General features: G+C 48.2%; 1 protein-coding gene across 2 annotated transcripts in view; it reads left to right on the forward strand.

Moving 5' to 3' along the window:
• rangap1b (Ran GTPase activating protein 1b) overlaps positions 1 to 21,534 on the forward strand; it is a 72,413-nt gene continuing 50,879 nt past the window's right edge. The window contains exons 1-3 of one of the 2 annotated variants that reach the window (XM_038783501.1): positions 1 to 153; positions 14,500 to 14,621; positions 20,714 to 20,841. In XM_038783501.1, coding sequence (XP_038639429.1) covers positions 14,510 to 14,621; positions 20,714 to 20,841 — 240 coding nt within the window. In that variant the 5' untranslated portion in view covers positions 1 to 153; positions 14,500 to 14,509. Of the gene's footprint in view, positions 276 to 14,499; positions 14,622 to 20,713; positions 20,842 to 21,534 lie in introns of both variants that reach the window. The other variant, XM_038783502.1, reaches the window with a different exon arrangement.

The raw sequence follows: 21,534 nt of genomic DNA on the forward strand, positions 1-21,534 counted from the left end.
TCGCCCGAGGGGAACTACAAGCCCCACAATGCCCGGCGGCCGGCACATGCCCCAGAAGCAAACGGCAGAGCTCGCCAGAGGCCGGTTTGAAAAGCGTTTGACCGCCATTAGCTCGGGGCGGCCGGCGAGGGAGGCAGTGCGCGGAGCCCGGCGGTAATTATCATCAACAAATATCCCCTTCAACCGGTTGATTCGCATTCTCACCGCCTCGGTGACCATCTCAGCGGTTTTCTCGCTGTTGGGCAGTTTGATCGCCGGTTCTGAGAGGGAACCAGGTTGGAGCATGTTCCCCCTTTTAATTTAATCACATTTTTATTATAATGATTAATTTATATTTGTGTCTTCCCCCTCATCATCGTCTGGGCCGCATGTGGTGACGCTGAGCCACACCAGCCTGGAGTCCTGTCCCTTGTGTTGTCCACAGGATGTCAGTCAGTCTCCCCCCTGTCTGGCCGTCTGGGGCGGGGGAGACCTCCCCCCTGTCTGGCTGCCTGGGGCGGGGGAGACCTCCCCCCCGTCTGGCCGTCTGGGGCGGGGGAGACCTCTCCCCTGTCTGGCTGCCTGGGGCGGGGGAAACCTCCCCCCTGTCTGGGGCGGGGGAGACCTCCCCCTGTCTGGCCGTCTGGGGCGGGGGACACCTCCCCCTGTCTGGCCGTCTGGGGCGGGGGAGACCTCCCGCTGTCTGGGGCGGGGGAGACCTCCCGCTGTCTGGGGCGGGGGAGACTTCCCCCTGTCTGGGGCGGGGGAGACCTCCCCCTGTCTGGGGCGGGGGAGACCTCCCCCTGTCTGGGGCGGGGGAGACCTCCCCCTGTCTGGGGCGGGGGAGACCTCCCCCTGTCTGGGGCGGGGGAGACCTCCCCCTGTCTGGCCGTCTGGGGCGGGGGAGACCTCCCCCTGTCTGGCCGTCTGGGGCGGGGGAGACCTCCCCCTGTCTGGCCGTCTGGGGCGGGGGAGACCTCCCCCTGTCTGGCCGTCTGGGGCGGGGGCGACCTCCCCCTGTCTGGCCGTCTGGGGCGGGGGACACCTCCCCCTGTCTGGCCGTCTGGGGCGGGGGAGACCTCCCGCTGTCTGGGGCGGGGGAGACCTCCGCTGTCTGGGGCGGGGGAGACCTACCGCTGTCTGGGGCGGGGGAGACCTCCCGCTGTCTGGGGCGGGGGAGACCTCCCGCTGTCTGGGGCGGGGGAGACCTCCCGCTGTCTGGGGCGGGGGAGACCTCCCCCTGTCTAGCCGTCTGGGGCGGGGGAGACCTCCCCCTGTCTGGCCGTCTGGGGCGGGGGCGACCTCCCCCTGTCTGGCCGTCTGGGGCGGGGGACACCTCCCCCTGTCTGGGGCGGGGGAGACTTCCCGCTGTCTGGGGCGGGGGAGACCTCCCGCTGTCTGGGGCGGGGGAGACCTCCCGCTGTCTGGGGCGGGGGAGACCTCCCGCTGTCTGGGGCGGGGGAGACCTCCCGCTGTCTGGGGCGGGGGAGACCTCCCGCTGTCTGGGGCGGGGGAGACCTCCCGCTGTCTGGGCGGGGGAGACCTCCCCCTGTCTGGGGCGGGGGAGACCTCCCCTGTCTGGGGCGGGGGAGACCTCCCCCTGTCTGGGGCGGGGGAGACCTCCCCCTGTCTGGGGCGGGGGAGACCTCCCCCTGTCCTGGGGCGGGGGAGACCTCCCCCTGTCTGGGGCGGGGGAGACCTCCCCCTGTCTGGGGCGGGGGGGACCTCCCCTGTCTGGGGCGGGGGAGACCTCCCCCTGTCTGGGGCGGGGGAGACCTCCCCCTGTCTGGGGCGGGGGAGACCTCCCCCTGTCTGGGGCGGGGGAGACCTCCCCCTGTCTGGGGCGGGGGAGACCTCCCCCTGTCTGGGGCGGGGGAGACCTCCCCCTGTCTGGCCGTCTCGGAGGGGGCAAGACCTCTTTCTTCCCCCCCCCCCCCCCCCCCTTCGCGGCCGTCTCGGGCGGGGGAGACCCTCTTTCCCCCCACCCCCCGGCCATCTCGGGCGGGGGAAGACCTCTTCAACCCCCCCCCCCCCCCCCCCCCCCCCCCCCCCCCCCCCCCCCCCTCTGTCTGGCCGTCTCGGGCGGGGAAGACCTCCCCCAGTCTGGCCGTCTCGGGCGGGGGGGACGACCTCCTCCAGTCTGGCCGTCTGGGGCGGGGGAGAGACCCCCCCCCCCCCCCCCCCCCCCACCCCCCCCCCGGGGTCTGGCTGTCTTGGGCGGGGGAGTCCTCCCCCCGTCTGGCTGTCTCGGAGGGGGCAAGACCTCTTTTTCTCTCTCCCCCTCCTCCTCGCGGCCGTCTCGGGCGGGGGAGACCGTCTTTCCCCCCACCTCCCGGCCATCTCGGGCGGGGGAAGACCCCCCCCCCCCAGTCTGGCTGTCCCGGGCGGGGGGAAGACCTCCCCCTGTCTGGCCGTCTCGGGTGGGGGGGGGGAACCTCCCCCCGTCTGGCCGTCTCGGGCGGGGGAAGACCTCCCCCAGTCTGGCCGTCTCGGGTGGGGGTCGACCTGCCAGCTCACGCAAGGGATATCCCTTCTCTCTCTCTTCCCCCCCCTCCCCCCGTCTGACCGGCTCAGGTAGGGGAGACCATCCATCTCGCTGGACCGAAGGCAGGGCAGAGGGAGAGGAGGGGATGCTTGTGGTCCTGCATCCCTACCCTCCCCGGCATTGGCCGCACCCGGGAGCTGTCACGGTGTCAGACACTGTGGGTAGATTGGATTTGGTTTTATTGTCACATGTACCGAGGTACAGTGAAAAGTGTTGTTCTGTGTACAGTCAGACAGATCAAATACATAGGACATATGATAGATACAGAATGTTAGCTTGGGTTACGGAGATAGGGTGGAGATGCACGCTTAATTGGGGTGCTCTTTCCAAGGGCCGTTGCAGCCTCGATGGGCTGAATGGCCTCCTGCACTGTAAATTCTACGATTCTATGAATGTAAATACTTTTTTTAAATTTAGAGTACCCAATTATTTTTTTCCAATTAAGGGGCAGTTTAGCTTGGCCAATCCACCTAACCTGCACATCTTTGGGTTGTGGGGGTGAAACCCACGCAGGCATGGGGAGAATGTGCAAACTCCACAGGGACAGTGACCCAGGGCTGGGATTCGAACCTGGGTCCTCGTGAATGTAAATACATAGACACAGACATTGGGTGGAGCATACAGAGTGCAGTACTACTCGGTAGAGGAGATGTGTGGAGAGATCAGTTCAGTCCATAAGAGGGTCATTCAGGAGTCTGCTGACAGCGGGGGAGAAGCTGTTTTTGAATCTGTTAGTGTGTGTTCTCAGACTTTTGTATCTAATAACCAATCTCTGCAATCTTGGACTTGACCTCTCCCTGTGCAGTGGGCATTGTGGTCACCCCAGTCCAATGCTGGCATCTCCACATAATGTGCAACTGGATCCTTGACTTCCTTATCAACAGACAGCAATCTGTCAGGATAGGTAACAGCACCACCTCCACAATAGTCCTCAACACCGGGCCCCGCAAGGATGTGTGCTCAGTACTCTACTGTACTTCCTATGTACACACACGACTGTGGCAAGATTAACTCCAATTCGATCTATAAATTTGCGGATGATACGACTTGGTGGGTGGTATCTCAAACAACAACGAATCAGACTTCAGAAGGGAGATAGATTATTTGGTTGCATGATGTACTGAAAGCAATCTCTGTAAATGTCAGCAAGACCAAGGAACTGATCATTGACTTCAGGAAGCGTAGCGTGACACCCCGCCCCCCTCCAGTCTGCATCAACAGCTCCGAAGTGGAGCTGGTCGATACCTTTAAGTCTCCCCCCCCTCCGGGCCTGCGTGGGTTTCCTCTGGGTGCTCCGGCTTTCTCCCCCAGTCCAAAGATGTGTGGGTTAGATGGATTGGCGATGCTAAATTTCCCTTGGTGTCTAAAAAAGGTTAAGTGGGGTTACTGGGTGGAGGAGTGGGCTTGAGTAGGTTTCTATTTCCAGGGGCCGGTCCAGACTTGATAGGTCGAATGGCCTTGAGCACTGTAAATTCTATGTCTGCATCGACTCTCACTTCTGCAGATGTGCCACAGAGAGCGTCCTATCCAGCTGCATCACAGCTTGGCAACTGCTCAGCCCAAGATCGCAAGCAACTGCAGTATGTGATGAACTCGGCCCACCTCATCAGCAAGCTTGCCACCCTCCCATTGATTCTGTCTACACCTCCTGCTGCCCCAGGAAAGCAGACAGCATTGTCAGAGACCCCTCCCAACCAGGCTTTGCCTTCTTCCAGACCCTTCCATCAGGCAGAAGTCTAAAGACCCGCACATCCAGACATAGGGACAGCTTATTCCCTATACACACGACTATGTGACAAAATTTGGCTCCAACTCCATCTACAAGTTTGCACATGACACGACTGTAGTGGATCAGATCTTGAACAACGATGTCGGAGTACAGAAGGGAGATGGAGAACCTCGTGGAGTGGTGTAACGCCAACAATCTCTTCCTCAGTGCCAGCAAAACCTAAGGAGCTGGTCATTGACTTCAGCAAGCAAAGTAGTGTGCATACCCCTGTCTGCATCAATGTTGCCGAGGTGGAGATGGTTGACAACTTCAAATTCCTAGGTGTGCACATCGTCAACATTCTGCCCAGTTCCACTCATGTCGACGCTACAACCAAGAAAGCACAACAGCGCCTATGCTTCCTCAGGAAACTAAGGGAATTTGGCATGCCCACATTGACTCTTAACATTTTTTACAGATGTTCCATAGTGGGTTTTCTCTGGGTGCTCTAGTTTCATCCCTCAAGTCCTGAAAGATGTGCTGTTGGGTAATTTGGACATTCTGAATTCTCCCTCTGTGTACCTGAACAGGCTCCTGAGTGTGGCGACTAGGGGCTTTTCACAGTAACTTCATTGCACTGTTAATGTAAGCCTACTTGTGACAATATAGATTAAATTATAGAAAGCATCCTATCTGGCTGCATCACAGCCTGGTATGACAACTGTTAGGCCCAAAACCATAAGAGACTACAGAATCTATAAATCCCAGTCCATCACGCAAACCACCCCCCCCCCCCCCCCGCCAAATCTATTGACTCTGTCTGCACCTCCCGCTGCCTTGGGCAAGCGGGCAGCATAATCGAAGATCCTCCCACCCAGGTTATTCACTCGTCAAACTTCTTCCATCGGGCAGGAGTCACCTGAAGAAGGAGCTGCGCTCCGAAAGCTTGTGTTTGAAACAAATCTGTTGGACTTTAACCTGGTGTTGTAAGACTTCTTACTGTGCTCACCCCAGTCCAACGCCGGCATCTCCACATCGTGGAAATTAATGGAATTGAGGGAAACTCGTGAAAATGAAAATCGCTTGTTGTCACAAGTAGGCTTCAAATGAAGTTACTGTGAAAAGCCCCTAGTCACCACATTCCGGTGCCTGTTCGGGAAGGCTGGTACGGGAATTGAACCCTGCTGCTGGCCTGCCTGGGTCTGCTTTCAAAGCCAGCGATTTTGTCCTGTGCTAAACAGCCCCTGACATTGGCTTGGTGAGGATGTTAGCTGGGTAGCAGGACAATGAGTAGGGACAGTAGGCAGATACCAAGTTGACAGCATGGTGCCCCACAGTGACTTCATGTTGGAGCCTCAACTATTCACCATATTTATTAATGACTTAAACGATGGGATAAAGGGCCACAAAGGTGGACAGCATTATGCACTGGAACATATGAATTAGGAGCAGAAGTAGGCAATTAAGCCCCTTGCACTTGCTCCGCCATTCGATCAAATCATGCCTGATCTCTTCCTGGTCTCAAAGCCACCTCCCTACCTGTTCCCCATATCCCTTTAACCTGTTTCTTCATCAGAAATATATCTCCCTCTTGAAACCATTTAATGATTTTGACTCCACCGCACTATGCGGTTGCGAGTTCCATAAATTCACCACCCTCTGTGAGAAGTCATCCTCTTAACAAGAACAAAGCAAAGTACAGCACAGGAACAGGCCCTTCGGCCCTCCAAGCCTGTGCCGATCATGCTGCCTGTCTAAACTAAAATCTTCAAGCTGAAGGTGATACACAGAGCACACCTCACGAGGGTGAGGATGAGCCGATTCTTTGAAGGAGTAGAAGATGTGTTGGGGGGGGGGGCACTAATCACATTCATATGTTTTGGTCCTGTCCAAAGCTAAAGGATTACTGGAAGGAGGTTTTTCGGGTAACTTCTAAAGTGGTGCACGTGAAACTGGACCCGGGTCCCAGAGGCCATATTCGGGGTGTCGGACCAGCTAGGGTTGGAAATGGGTGCGGAGGCAAATGTTGTAGCCTTCGCCTTGTTGATCGCCCGAAGGCGGATCCTGATAGGTTGGAGAGCAACATCTCCACCCTGTGCTCTGGCTTGACGGGGGGACCTGTTGGAATTCTTGACTCTTGAGAAGGTTAAGCTTGAACTGAGGGGAAGGATGGAGGGGTTCTACAAGTCATGGGCATTATTCGTTATGCACTTTCAAAAACAGGATAACATCGATCATTAGTTGGGGCATGTGGGTGGGAGGGTTGGGGGGAGCGGGGCTGTGTGTGTTAACTATGGGTGATTCCTTATTTTTTATCATATTGTTTGTGTGAACATGCGGGCTAATGTTTGGGGTTTGGTGGGAGGATGGGATCGTTGTTATTGATATAGGGATTGACATATCTGTTGCTGATTATTGTTTATTGTTGATGGGTGTAAATAAGGGAGAAAATGTGAAAAAGGAGGAGAATAAATATATATATTTTAAAAAAAAAACTAAAATCTTCTACACTTCTGTGGTCCGTATCCCTCTATTCCCATCCTATTCATGTATTTGTCAAGATGCCGCTTAAATGTCACTTATCGTCCCTGCTTCCACCACCTCCTCCGGCAGCGAGTTCCAGGCACCCACTACCCTCTGTTTAAAAAAAAAAACTTGCCTCATACATATCCTCTAAACCTTGCTCCTCGCACCTTAAACCTATGCCCCCTAGTAATTGACTCTTCAAGCCTGGGGAAAAAGTATCTGACTATTCAAAATCTGACTCTCAGTTTTAAATCTACTGCCTTTCAATCTATATATGTGACCTCTTGTTCTAGATTTCCAAGGGCCGGTGCAGACTGGATGGGCCGAATGGCCTCTTTCTGCACTGTAAATTCTATGATTGCCTCACTGGGAGCTAGTGGTCTACATGTACTGTATCAATCCCTTTAAGATTTTATATACCTCGATCAGATTCCCTCTCATCCTTCTACACTCCAGTGAGTATAAACCCAAACTGTTTAATCTCTCCTCGTACATCAGTCCTTTCATCCCCGGAATCAGTCTGGTGAACCTGCTCCAAACTACTTCCAATACCACCACATCCTTCCTGAAATAAGGAGACCAATATTGGACACAATACTCCCAATGCGGTCTCACCAACACAGTATACAATTACCACAACTCTTCTCTACTTTAATATTCTCATACTTTTGCAATAATTGTTGATGGAAATGTAAAGTTAATAGGTTTAGTGAATGGATAATAAATGGATTTCCATGTAGGTAAGTGTGACGTTATCCACAATGGACCCAAAAAGGGTCTTCCAGGTTAAGAAATCAGGTGAGTGGAGAGATTTGAGGGTACAGGTACAAAGATCATAAAACAAAATGAACAGGTACAGCAAATAATCCAAATGAATGTTGACATTTCTCTAAAGGACTAGAATACAAAAGGCTTGTGTTTATATAGCAGCCTCACCATAAAAAATATCCCAAGGCACTTTATAGGGCCATTACTGTATAAAACAAAGTGTAACACTGAACCATATGAGATATTATGCCAGATGACTAAGGCTTGAAACGAGGTAATGTTTTGAGTGTCTTGGTTGAAAGCGAAAGAGGCAGAGAGGTTTAGAAAGCGAATTCCAGAGCTTAAAGTCAGTGCAACAGAAGGCAGGGTCTGGCAATATCTGAGGGTTGTGAGGGTGTAGGAGATTGTAAATAAGGAGGGGCATGAGTAGGTTTCAAAACAAGAAGGAAAATTTTAAAATTGAAACGTCATTTAATTGGGAGCTAGTGTTGATCATGAACACCGATTCGATAGGTGACCAGGAACTGGTGAGAGTAACAATTCTTTGATGCATGCTACCTTGCACAGACGGCAGATTTTAGATTTGTTTGTCAAGGGTTGAATGTGGGATGCTGGCCAGGAATGGTCAAGGGTTTCAGCAGCTGAGACTGGGACTGAATTGGGTGGTATTATAGGGGTGGCAATGGATGGTCGTGGTTACTGCATGGATGTGTGGTTTAAAGCTCACCTCGGCCTCCAGTATAACAGTTGTGAAAAGCCTCGGGCAGTTGTCAAGCAGAGGGATGGAGTTGGTGGTGAGCGAGCGGAGTTTGTGGACGGTGGCTTCAGTCTAAACGTGGTGCAGTAGCTATCCCGTTCCAGCACACCTGGAACGCTTCTGCTCTGGGCGTCACGGTGGCACAGTGGTTAGCACTGCTGCCTCATGGAGTTGAGGTCCCAGGTTCAATCCCGGCCCTGGGTCACTGTCCATGTGGGGTTTGCACATTCTCCCCGTGTCTGCGTGGGTCTCACTCCCACAACCCAAAGATGTGCAGGGTAGGTGGATTGGCCACATTAAATTGACCTTGATTGGAAAGAAAAATAAATTGGGTACTCTAAATTTATAATTTAAAAAAAATATTGGCCTTGGAGGGAATGCAGGGTGTTTAATAGAATGGCCTCTGTGTTCAATCAACAGGAGAAATTACACAAACTCTGGCTGTATTTCCTGGAATTTAGAAGATAATGGGATGGCTTGTTTGAAGTTTAAGATATTAACGGCAATAGATCAAGATAAACTATTCCCACTGGTTTGGGAGCCTAGAACGAGGAGGCTCTAAAATATAGAACCAGATTCTAGAGGAGTGAAATGAGGAAACACTTCTACCCGATGTTAGACGTTTGAAATCTGCCTGCAACTGACAGTTAATGCTAGATCTACTTTTAAATTTGATAGATTTTTGTTGCTAGCGGTATTAAAGGGTGTTGGACAAAGGATGACGCTTGGAGCTGGGCCACAAACCAATCATGATCTCATCGACTAGTGGAACAGGTTCGGGGGCTAACTGGTCTCCTGTTCCTTAGCTGTCCTCGTTATGGTAGAAACCAAAATAGGCAGCACGGTGGCGCAGTGGCTAGCATTGCTGCCTCATGGCACCATGGTCCCAGGTTTGATCCCAGCTCTGGGCCACTGTTGGTGTGGAGTTTGCACATTCTTCCCTTGTTTGCGTGGGTTTCGCCCCCACAACCCAAAGATGTGCAGGGTAGGTGGATTGTCCTCCTAAATTGCCCTTAATTTGAAAAATGAATTGGGTATTCCAAATTTGTGTTTTATAAAAAAAAATGGTAAAAGCCAAAAAACTAGGGTATGGAATAGGTGATTGAAGGTCTTAGCCGCAGGTAATACCGGTGGGAGCAGTTTGATCTGATTATTATACTAATGGTTAATTGATACGTGGTTCACATATTTCGCACTATTTTGTGTGCACGCATGGGACTGTGAACATTTTATTATTGTAAATTTGTCCACCAAATGATGCTGAAACCCTTATCTGTACCTCTGTCACCTTCAGACTCGCCTGACTCAATTAACCAGACTCGCGCAACAAGGGGCTGGTTTAGCACACTGGGCTAAATAGCTGGCTTTTAAAGCAGACCCAGGCAGGCCAGCAGCACAGTTCAATTCCCGTACCAGCCTCCCCGAACAGGTGCCGGAATGTGGCGACTAGGGGCTTTTCACGGTAACTTCATCTAAAGCCTACTTGTGACAATAAGCGATTTTCATTTTTCATGATGAAGGAGCTGCGCTCCGAAATCTGATTCCATCAAACCTGTTGGACTTTAACCTGGTGTAAGACATCTTACTGTGCCCACCCCAGTCCAACGCCAGCATCTCCACATCATGACCGTCAAACTGGATTACAGTACCGTGTCTCAAATCCAGTTGTCCAAACACCGAAGTTATCCAAAATCTGGACACTGTCAGAATCTGCCATGCATCAATTTTAACTGAATGAAATAAACTAGAACAAAGAACAGTACAGGAACAGGCCCATCAGCTCTCCAACTGCGTACCGACCATGCTGCCCGTCTAAACTAAAATCTTCTGCACTTCCTGGGTCCGTATCCCTCTATTCCCATCCTATTCATGTATTTGTCCAGATGCCCCTTAAATGTCACTATCGTCCCTGCTTCCACCACCTCCGGCAGCGAGTTCCAGGCACCCATTAACCTGTGTTTTTAAAAAAAACTTGCCTCGTACATCTCTAAACTTTGCCCCTCGCACCTTAAACCTATGCCCCGTAGTAATTGACCCCTCTACCCTGGGGAAAAGCCTCTGACTAGCCACTCTGTCTATGCCCCTCATAATTTTGTAGACCTGCATCAGGTCGCCCCTCAACCTCTGTCATTCCAGTGAGAACAAATCGAGTTTATTCAACCCCATCTCATAGCTAATGCCCTCCATTCCAGGCAACATCCTGGTAAATCTCTTCTGCACCCTCTCTAGAGCCTCCACATCCTTCTGGTAGTGTGGCAATCAGAATTGAACACTATACTCCAAGTGTGGCCCAACTAAGGTTCTATACAGCTGCAACATGACTTGCCAATTTTTATACTCAATGCCCTGGCCAATGAAGGCAAGCATGCCGTATGTCTTCTTGACTACCTTCTCCACCTGTGTTGCCCCTTTCAGTGACCTGTGGACTTGTACACCTAGATCTCTCTGACTTTCAATACTCTTGAGGGTTCTACCATTCACTGTATATTCCCTACGTGTATTAGACCTTCCAAAATGCATTACCTCACATTTGTCCAGATTAAACTCCATCTGCCATCTCTCCACCCAAGTCTCCAAATGATCTAAATCCTGCTGTATCCTCTGACAGTCCTCATCGCTATCAGCACTTCCACCTACCTTTGTGTCATCTGCAAACTTACTAATCAGACCAGTTACATTTTCCTCCAAATCATTTATATATACTACGAACAGCAAAGGTCCCAGCACTGAACCCTGCGGAACACCACTAGTCTCAGCCCTCCAATTAGAAAAGCACCTTTCCATTGCTACTCTCTGCCTTCTATGACCTAGCCAGTTCTGTATCCACCTTGCCAGCTCACCCCAGATCCCGTGTGACTTCACCTTTTGTACCAGTCTACCATGAGGGACCTTGTCCAAGGCCGTACTGAAGTCCATATAGACGAGATCCACTGCCCTACCTGCATCAATCATCTTTTTGACCTCTTCGAAAAACTCTATCAAGTTAGTGAGATACGACTTCCCCTTCACAAAACCGTGCTGCCTCTCACTAATATGTCCATTTGCTTCCAAATGGGAGTAGATCCTGTCTCGGAGAATTCTCTCCAGTAATTTCCCTATCACTGACGTAAGGCTCACCGGCCTGTAGTTCCCTGGATTATCCTTGCAACTTACCTGGATAATTGGGTAGGTACTGCATCGATGCAGTGTGGTGCCTGACTAGTTATCCCCTTTGCCCTTGCGTGGCAGTCTATTCCTTCGCTCAGTGATCCTTGATCAAAATCTGGCGAGTCCACCATGACCTCAGTCCTGAGATTGTAGGTTTTGAGAACGCTGAACTTGTTTATTGTCCTTGTCAGCCACCTAAGCTGCATCTTCTCTCAGCTTCAGTTCATACAAAACAATATCCTGTGCCTCTTTATACACTTGATTGTACAGACCCTACGCTCTAGTAATAAGAATATAAGAACTAGGAGCAACAGTAGTCCATCTGGCCCTTCGAGCCTGCTGTGCCATTCAATGAGATCATGGCTGATCTTTTGTGGACTCAGCTCCACTTTCCCGTCCGAAGACCATAACCCTTCATCTCTTTATTCTTCAAAAAAAAACTATCTAGCTTTATCTTGAAAACATTTAATGAAGGAGCCTCAACTGCTTCAATTCTCTCACTAAATTTCTCCACCTTCCTTCCATTCCAGTAACACTGCGTTGAATTGTTTTGTGCACTTGCTTTCAACTGAGATGCTGCTGTACCGAGGACCTATCTGCTTTGTCTGCTGGACATGGAAGGTCCTGGGGCGATATTTGAAGAAGAGCTCAGTTCTCCTCATGTCCTGATAATAGTGTAAAAAAACTTCGCTGATTTTTGTGTGTATATTGAAAGCAGGTCATTGCCTTAACAGTGCCACTAGTTCAGAAACTCTAAGTTGCGTTAAGCTGCAACTTTGTTCTTTGAAAGAAAACTCAAACAGGTACAACTTGTGGAATTGTTACAAAAGTTATAACTGCATGAGAGTGCAATTGATGCTTATCGGTGTCTTGTACACACTTGTGTTCTTTTGTTTCCAATTGTTAAACTCCCTATAAGATAGGATTCTAGCTGATAGAAGTGCTGAGAGTTATCCTGGTGTGTCTCATGGAGTGATCCCACCACAAATTCTGATTGTCTTTTAAACAGTGCAGTATTAATTTAGAGATGTCATTTTTCTTCTGGGAACAGGAGTAAGCCATTTAGTTCATTGAGCCTATTTCACCATTCGGTGAGATCATGGCTAATCTGTGAAATAACTGCGTTATTACCCTATACATTTCTCCAGTGTTTTATTTGGCAACTATTGGTGGATACTGACCATAATGCTTTTTAAATCACTCCCACGATACCACGTGGTATTGTCATGCTCCGTACAGATGAGGGAGGTTCAAGTTCCATCGGCCAGTTTGTGCATAATTGTGGGAGATAACAGGAGTTTCCGAGCATGGAGTTTGAACATGGGAAAGCAGGATTATCAACGGGAGAAGTGAGTTCACAAGAGGCTGCGGTCAGATTGGTGCAGAGTTTGGAAGGATGGAGAAGATTGGAGTGCTGAGGGTGAGAAGAGATTTAAACATAAGGAGGGTGTCAATGTCAGTAAGAAAAGATGGGGCTGATGAACAGCACTCAGTGAAACTTAGCATGGGATAGATTGTGGGCAGCAAATTTATTTTTTGAAGGAACTGAATAGTGTGGATGATGGGCAGTCAGACAGAAGGTTGTTGAACCTGGAGATCACAAAAGTGTGGATATGAGTATGATACAGGGGTGAGAAGATGGATAATTTATCAGCGGAAGTAGGGAGTCTCTAATGGAAAGTATGTGGTTGGAAGCATAGCTCATTGGTGCTGCAGTTGCGACGGGTTAGAGAAGCTTGCCAAGAGGAGAATGCAGTGACGAGGGTACAGAGTTTGTGCCATCTTCATGGTAGCTTGATCAAGATTGAATGTTGGGCATGAATCTGATGGTAGTAGAGGGATCAAGTGATGAGAGGTAAAGCTGAATATCATCCGCATGCATGATGTGGAAATGGTCTGGATAGATCTTTGGGAGCCTGGCGGTAATATTGTGCACAGGATGAAACACCCAAACCAATAAAATCCCGGGACAATTCATTGTGAGGAACACAGTCAAGGATATGCCTTTGGACCTGACGTCATTTTGAGTCCCATTCAGATCCATGATTCCTGCATGAAACACTTGACAGTCACTTGATTGTACAGAGCACGAGTTTTTCTGGGGGGAAAAAGAGACATGCTGTCAAAGTTTTTCATCTTGTACTCATCAAGACAGATGCAAGAATGCCAAATTTGAATGGGAATGACAATTTATACTACCTGAGGAAAAGGGTGCTGATTGGTTGGCAAGTGGACTCTGATTGGTTGAAATGTTGCCATGGCTTTTGTTTAATTCAAAAACTTCCTGGAAGCTCCTGACTCCACTTTTGAAATGTGTACTGCGTACTCCATTTAAAAAGAAAAATCACTTCCTTTTATTCAGCAACTCTGAAATGGGTTGAGGAGGAAGGCAAACTAAAATCTTGTGGCTTTGTATGTAGTTGAAGAACTCCCTGTTGAAGTGTTGAACTGAGGTTTTCGTCTTTCAGAATTGACTCCCAGGTAGGGGACTGCATAATTATGGATCACTTCAGCTCTAGATGTGGGAGAGCAGAAAAAATCTCTCCTTTGGAAAATTGTCAGTGAAATATTTGTGACCTTGACAAATAGTTATCTTTTTAAGGGGCAGTTTAGCATGGTCAATCCACCTACCCTGCATAGCTTCGGTTTTGTGGGGGTGAGACCCACGCAGACACGGGGAAAATGTCCATGTGGAGTTTGCACCGTGACTTGGGGGCAGGATCGAACCTGGGTCCTCAGCACTGTGAGGCAGCAGTGCTAACCACTGCACCACCGTGCCCCCCTACAAATAGTTATCATTGAGGTGTGTTATTGTAACGCCTTAGATTTAACGTTGTGGTTCACATGGATAGTGAAAGTTCTCCGTTGCTACTACTGTGAATACACCGATGATCATCACTAACCTCCAACAGCCATTGCTATTACATGGTGGAGCTGGGAATGTATTTCCTGTAGATGCTACAGTTTTCCACCTATGCTGACTCAACTAGTAAATTTTCATTGTGCGATTTAATTCTTATTTGAAACCTGTGATGGCCACTTTAAAATGTGTACTTTTTCTCACCTAAGGTGTTAGGAGATGGCTTCTGAGGATATCTCGCAGCTGGTGGATGCCCTTGCAAAGACTCAAGTGTGTGGGGGAGAGCTGAGTTTCAAAGGCCGCGCCCTGAAGCTTGACACCGCCGAGGCTGGTAGGTGGATAAAAATCTAAAGTGCACTGCAGTGGGATTGGAAACGCTTAATGTCAGGAGGTGTTTTTGGATGTGTGCTAAAGGAAAGAAAGAAGGAAAACCTTGTAAATCTGAAATAAAACCAACAGATGTTGGGGGTCTAGACAAATGGATCATTCCAATGTCACGGGTCAGCTACGGAAGGTAATAGGCAAGCCAAATGGAACGCTGGTCTTTATATCTTGAGGAGCAGGACACAAGGGGATCTGCAGCTACACAACGCCCCGGTTCGACCACACCTGGAGAACAGTTCTGGGCACCACACCTTAGGATGGATATTTTGACCTTGGAGGAATGCAGCGTAGATTTATCAGTGATATCGGGACGCCACAGGTCAAGATGTGAATAAAAGTTAAACAAATTAGCTATATATTCCTTTGAATTTAGAATATCATGGACAACAGCGGGTGGATAGAAAGAAACTATTTTCGCTGGTTGGTGTGTAATGGACCTGGAGGCATAGACTAAAGGTTAGAGGCAGGCCTTTAAAGGGGTGAAATTGGGCAGCACGGTGGCACAGTGGTTAGCGCTGCTGCCTCACGGCACCAAGGTCCCAGGTTCAATCCTGGCTCTGGGTCACTGTCTGTGTGGAGTTTGCACATTCTCCCCATGTCTGCGTGGGTTTTGCCCCCGCAGCACGGTAGCATGGTGGTTAGCATAAATGCTTCACAGCTCCAGGGTCCCAGGTTCGATTCCCGGCTGGGTCACTGTCTGTGCGGAGTCTGCACGTCCTCCCCGTGTGTACGTGGGTTTCCTCCGGGTGCTCTGGTTTCCTCCCACAGTCCAAAGATGTGCGGGTTAGGTGGATTGGCCATGCTAAATTGCCCGTAGTGTCCTAAAAAAAAAGTATGGTTGGGGGGGGGGGGGGGGGGGGGTTGTTGGGGGTATAGGGTGGATACGTGGGTTTGATTAGGGTGATCATGGCTCGGCACAACATTGAGGGCCGATGGGACTGTTCTGTGCTGTACTGTTCTATATTCTATAACCCAAAGATGTGCAGGGTAGGTGGATTGGCCACGCTAAATTGCCCCTTAATTGGAAAAGATTAATTGGGTCCTCTAAATTTAAAAACAAAAAGGGGGTGAAATTAGGAAATGCTGCTGTTGGAAATTAGAACTCTGTTCCACAAACAGCAGTTGATGTTCGATTAATTGTTTGAAACTGGGATTGATAGATTTTAGTTAACAAAGAGCACCCAAGTAGTATGAGGAAAATGTAGTCATGTGGAACTTTGGTCGCAGATCGACCATGATTTTATTGAATAGCGGAACTGACTCGAGGAGCTAAACGTCGTCCTGATGTTCCTTGTAAATATGGTTGGTCAGTCAGAATTTGAAAGGCGTGAATGTTATGTTGACAGGGCATCAAGCGAAAGAGTTGGTTCAAGCATAATTTCTTAAAATAAATTTAGAGTACCCAATTATTATTATTTTTTCCAATTAAGGGGCAATTTAGCGTTGCCAATCCACCTATCCTGCACATCTTTGTGTTGTGGGGTGAAATCCACGTAGACACGGGGAGAATGTGCAAACTCCTCACGGACAGTGACCCAGGGCCGGGATTCGAACCCGGGTCCTCAGCGCCGTAGGCAGCGATGCTAACCACTGTGCCACTGTGCTGCCCTGGTTCAAGCGTAGTTAAGCAGTGTAAGACGTTAGAGCTGGAAGATGCATAGCTCACCTGCTACACGCCACCACCGAGGGTGTAATCACTGTCTGGCAAGTTTGCAGTACACTATTTTCAATAGAGACGTAAATATTAGAATTTATAATGGGGGAGGGGGGTGAAAAGTTTGTGACAGGGAAGTGAATGCAGATGCAATATTTTTAATAGAATATTATAGTAATATTTAATTGCTTGACTTGATTATATTTGAATGCATGTGATTCTTTCTCTTGGTGTTAGTTCGTTACTTTTCTTCGTCAGATTAATTAGAATGTGACTATTTTAGTCCAAGTTGGGTGTCAATTAAAAGGAGTGACTGGCAACATTTCACAGAACAGTGGTGAGATTTAGAAATATCACCGGCTGAAGTGTGTTGACTGCCGGTTGCATTTTGAGGAGGAGGCTGGGATCAAACTAATCACTACGCACTGTGCCGCCCAGCCATTCGTACATTTGAATCTCTATGTGACACTATCAGCACAGTTCTTAGCCTTGATTATCCCTATTTACATTCCCTTAATCTCCTGTCCTCAACATCTTTTTCTATCTCCATCTATCACTGCCCCCCCCTATCCAGCTCCACCCCAACCCCCACTTCAGTATACATCTGACCCTATTTCCAGTTCTCTCCAGCTTTGACAGAGTCACCCAGACTCGAAATGTTAGCTCCCTTTTCTCTCCTGCTGAGATTGTCAATTCCAGCATCCGTAGTAATTTACTTTGATCTATGGTGCAGATTAGGAATTCTACAATGAGCAGGAGCCTGGTGGCATTGCTCGCACTGCTGCCTCAGGGCGCTGAGGACCCTGGTTCGATCCCGGCCTCTGGTCACTGTCTGTGTGGAGTTTGCACATTCTCCTCATGTCTGCGTGGGTTTTGCCCCCACGATGCAAAAATGTGCAGATAAGCTGCCCCTTAATTGGAAAAAAAATTGGATACTCTTTTTTTTTTAAAAAAAAAATTAAGAAAATTTTCTTCATCCTCAAGGAAGGTGCCAAACACACAAAAGGTACTTTGAAAGTTAAATAAATATGCATACGGGATGAATGACTCCTTCAGAGTTTAGTATTTCTCAGGTTGGTTTGTTAAACTGTCTTCAGCTAAAAGTGGACCCTGCAATGTTCACTTCATGGACGGAAACATTCGGGCCTCTTCATGATGCATGTAGATGATTTTCTTTGTGGTAGTAGCGAATTTGAAAATGCTATTACTTAAAGGGCTTAGAACGGAGTTCAAGATTGGAAGTCTGGCCTCTGCAGCATTCAGATATACGGGGTTAGAAATCGGGCAGAGAGGTTTGCAAGTCACTCTACATCAGCAGCCTCACTCAGAGTATTAACCATAGCAGTTACTTGTGGTAAGGCGGCTCTAAAGGATACGGCGGTTTCTAAAATGGAAAAAGAGGAACTCTGTAGATTAATTGGGCAGCTGATTGGTTAGATAGTCAAACAAGACTGAACACCAGTTTTGATATTTTACAACTATGCACTAAAATGAGCAATCCCAAAGTTGAAGAAAGTTTTCGACCTAACGCATTGGCAAATTTAAAATTGGAGAATTGTGCCTTGAAATTCCCGTCTTTGGGTGATGTTAGACAACTGAAACTAATTGTTTATCGTGACACATTTTATACTAATCTCTGTGATGGCTTTTCAAGTGCAGGACGACTTATGATTTTTCTCCGGGGCGGGGGGGCCGGTGAAATATTGCCCGTTGGCAGGGGAACTAAAATGGGAAGAGTGGAACAGGGTATTCGAGAACAGTACCGAGTGTCACAGACAATAGGCTTCTGTGAGAGAATGTCCACTCTACAAATGGGTCAACGAAAAGTAGGCTACAGATTGATTTGGCGAACCTAAAGCGGGTGCTAGAGAACAGGGAGATTGACACGATTAAATGGGTTGATATTTATCAATTATCATCTGACTGATGAAGAAAAGGACTGGCTCGCAAAAGTTACCAGACTTCCTATAAGGAAGTGATGTGAGGGGTGGGGGGTAAAAAAGAGAACAGGATGCATTTATTGCAGAAAAAAAATATACATTTGTGTTATGGTGTGTTATCAAAATTGATGATTTTCTTTTACTTTTAAGAGTTAGAATCTATTGAAAAAGAGTTAATGTTCCCCAGTATTTAAGTTCGAACTGGGGTTTTAATGGTTTAATAGAGTGTATAGTATATAAAGGGGATACAGGTGGCACTGTTGTGAGTTGGATAAGTGATTACTGAATACTATGAACTTGGGAGTTGAAGAAGTCGGTACTTGCTTCCTAGTTCTCGTTGCCATCGGAGCTTAATACCAGTTACCCCAGCTGCATTATCTGAGCATTTTGTGGGAGGAAGAATTGGCTCCACTGCAAATGACTCGTGTGACTGCATTTACCTCTTGAAGAATAGCCACTACTTTCCCCGTGGGTCAGCAGCACCCTTGAAATTGTACCTCAGCATTTATCATTTCTACTAAGAGGGGAAATGGTTGGGGGAGAGGTTTAACACGCTATTTGGTGTGCAAGCTGCTCCCAAATCTGTTACTGGGAAAGTAGTTTTAAAGAGAATTTTACATATAAATAGATTAATTAGAAGCAGGAAGAGGCCATTTGGCCCCTCGAGCCTGCTCCACCATTCAAGAAGATCATGGTTGATGTCATCGCCACATTCCTGCCGATACCAGATAACTTTTCACCCCCTTGTTTAACAAGTATTTATCTAGCTCTCCCTTAAGAATATTCAAAGACTCTGCTTCCACTGCCTTTTGAGGAAGAGAGAGCCAGACCCTCCGAGAAAGAGTTTCCCCTGATCTCTGCCTCCAATGGGCGACCCTTTGTTTTTGAACAGAGAGAGATTCTCCCACAAGCGGAAGCATCCACTTCACACCCGCCCTGTCAGGGGCCCTCCGGTTCTAGTTTCAATCAAGTCGCCTCTTCTAAACTCCAGTGGATACAAGCTTAACCTGTCCAACCTTTCCTCGTAAGAGAACCCACCATTTTTTTTTATAGAACAGTACAGCACAGAACAGGCCCTTCGGCCCTCGATGTTCTGCCGAGCAATGATCACCCTACTCAAACCCACGTATCCACCCTATACCCGTAACCCAACAACTCCCCCCTTAACCTTACACTATGGGCAATTTAGCATGGCCAATCCACCTAACCTGCACATCTTTGGACTGTGGGAGGAAACCGGAGCACCCGGAGGAAACCCACGCACACACTGGGAGGACGTGCAGACTCCGCACAGACAGTGACCCAGCCTTTAGACTTTCAGACTTTAGACTTTCTCCTATTCATTCGTGAATGATGTGTTTTGCTGGCTGGACCAATCAACAATAGTTTTGTGGTCATCATTCGACTTATAATTCCAGATTTTCATTTAATTCAAATTTTTGCATCTACCATGGTGGGATTCAAACCCTGGTCCCCAGAACATTACCCTGGCACTCCGGGTTGCTCGTCTAGTAAACCTTTGCGGAACTGATGATGCATTTAAATCTTTCCTTACAGTGGGAGACCAATGATGTACACAGTATTCCATTTGTGGCCTCACCAGTGCCCTGTACAACTGAATCATAACTTCTCTAATATTGTAATTGAGTCCCATCACAATAAATGATAACATTCTATTAGCTTTCCTAAATACTTGCTGTCCCAGAGAAACTTTTGCGATCCTTGTACTAGGGCACCAAGGTTGATCTGAATCCCAGAGCTCTGCAACATCCCACCATTTGGATAATATGCTGTTTTTAAAAAAATTCTTCCTGACAAAAAGGACCATTTCACATTTATCCCCCACAATGACAGGTAACCATTTGAATGGGCAGCACGGTAGCCCAGTGGTTAGCACTGCTGCCTACGCCGCTGAGGATCCGGGTTCGATCCCAGCCCCGGTCACTGTCCATGTGGAGTTTACACATTCTCTCCGTGTCTGGGTCTCACCCCCACAATCCAAAGCTGTGCAGGGTAGGTGGATTGGCAACGCTAAATTACCATTGGAAGAGCAAATGAAATGGGTACTTTAAATTTAAAAAAAAAAGAATCTATCTAGCTCTGCCTTGAAATATTCAAAGATTCTGCTTCCACTGCCTTTTGAGGAAGATAATTCTGACGGTGACCATGTGGAGAGAAAAGGTTTCTCCTAATCTCTTGTTTTAAACGGGTGACCATGTATTTTTAAACAGTGACCTCTAGTTCTAGATCCTCCCACAAGAGGAAACATCCTGTCCACATCCTCCCTGTCAAGACCCCTCAGGATCTTGTAGGTTTCAATCAGGAACATCAGTCTGCAAAGAATCAAATATTGTTTAGTCTAATATTTTTTCCTTTTATATTTATAACATTCGCTATCATTTGGTGTCATGTGGTTTTTCCATGTAATTTCTTCTCCCTGTCCAGCCGCTGAGATTATTGAAGAGATTGAGGGCTTTGAGAGCCTGCAGGCACTACGCTTGGAAGGCAACACAATCGGTGTGGAAGCTGCTAAAGCCATTGCCAGGAGTCTGTCTAATAAAAAGGAATTGCAGGTATGGACTTGGTATTCAGGTGATTTTCTCAGCAACAGTGTCCAACCACATGAATTACCAATTGCTTTGTGTGAAGCAAATTAGCTTGTACATATTTGAGAAGTTCTTTGTTTTAGCTTTTGGATAACATCGGTAAACATCCTGAGGCAAGTGTGACTTGGACTACGATTCAGTTCATTGCAAGTAAAAATTAAACAGTGGCAGAAAATTAATTTGTCAAGTTTAACTGGATTGCAAAACGTTGCAGAAACAAAGCACTCGGCCCAACTCGGCCCAAAGGAAAAGCAGGAGTTGTCGTTTTCCCCAGCTCATACCAGAAAGAAAAATCTGCCCTATCGTCTCATTTGTGGAGCTGTTCTGTGGAAAAGCCATTTTTTAGTGGCAAATATAATAACACTGCATCAAGAAATGTTGTGAATAGAGTGACACAGTGGTTAGCACTGCTGCCTCACGACACTGAGGACCCGGGTTCGATCTCGGCCCCGGGTCACTGTCCAGGTAGAGTTTGCACATTCTCCCTGTGTCTGCGTGGGCTTTGCCCCCATAATCCAAAGATGTGCAGGGAAGGTGGATTGGTCACGCTAAATTTCCCCTTAATTGGAAAAAAAAATTGGGTAAAAATAAGTTTTGAAGCTCTTTGAAGTCCGATACTAATCTGAGTTCTTTCAACGAGTGAGACTGACAATTGTATTC

The sequence above is a fragment of the Scyliorhinus canicula genome, chromosome 23 (genome assembly GCF_902713615.1).
Source record: "Scyliorhinus canicula chromosome 23, sScyCan1.1, whole genome shotgun sequence".
NCBI classification, from domain to species: domain Eukaryota; kingdom Metazoa; phylum Chordata; class Chondrichthyes; order Carcharhiniformes; family Scyliorhinidae; genus Scyliorhinus; species Scyliorhinus canicula.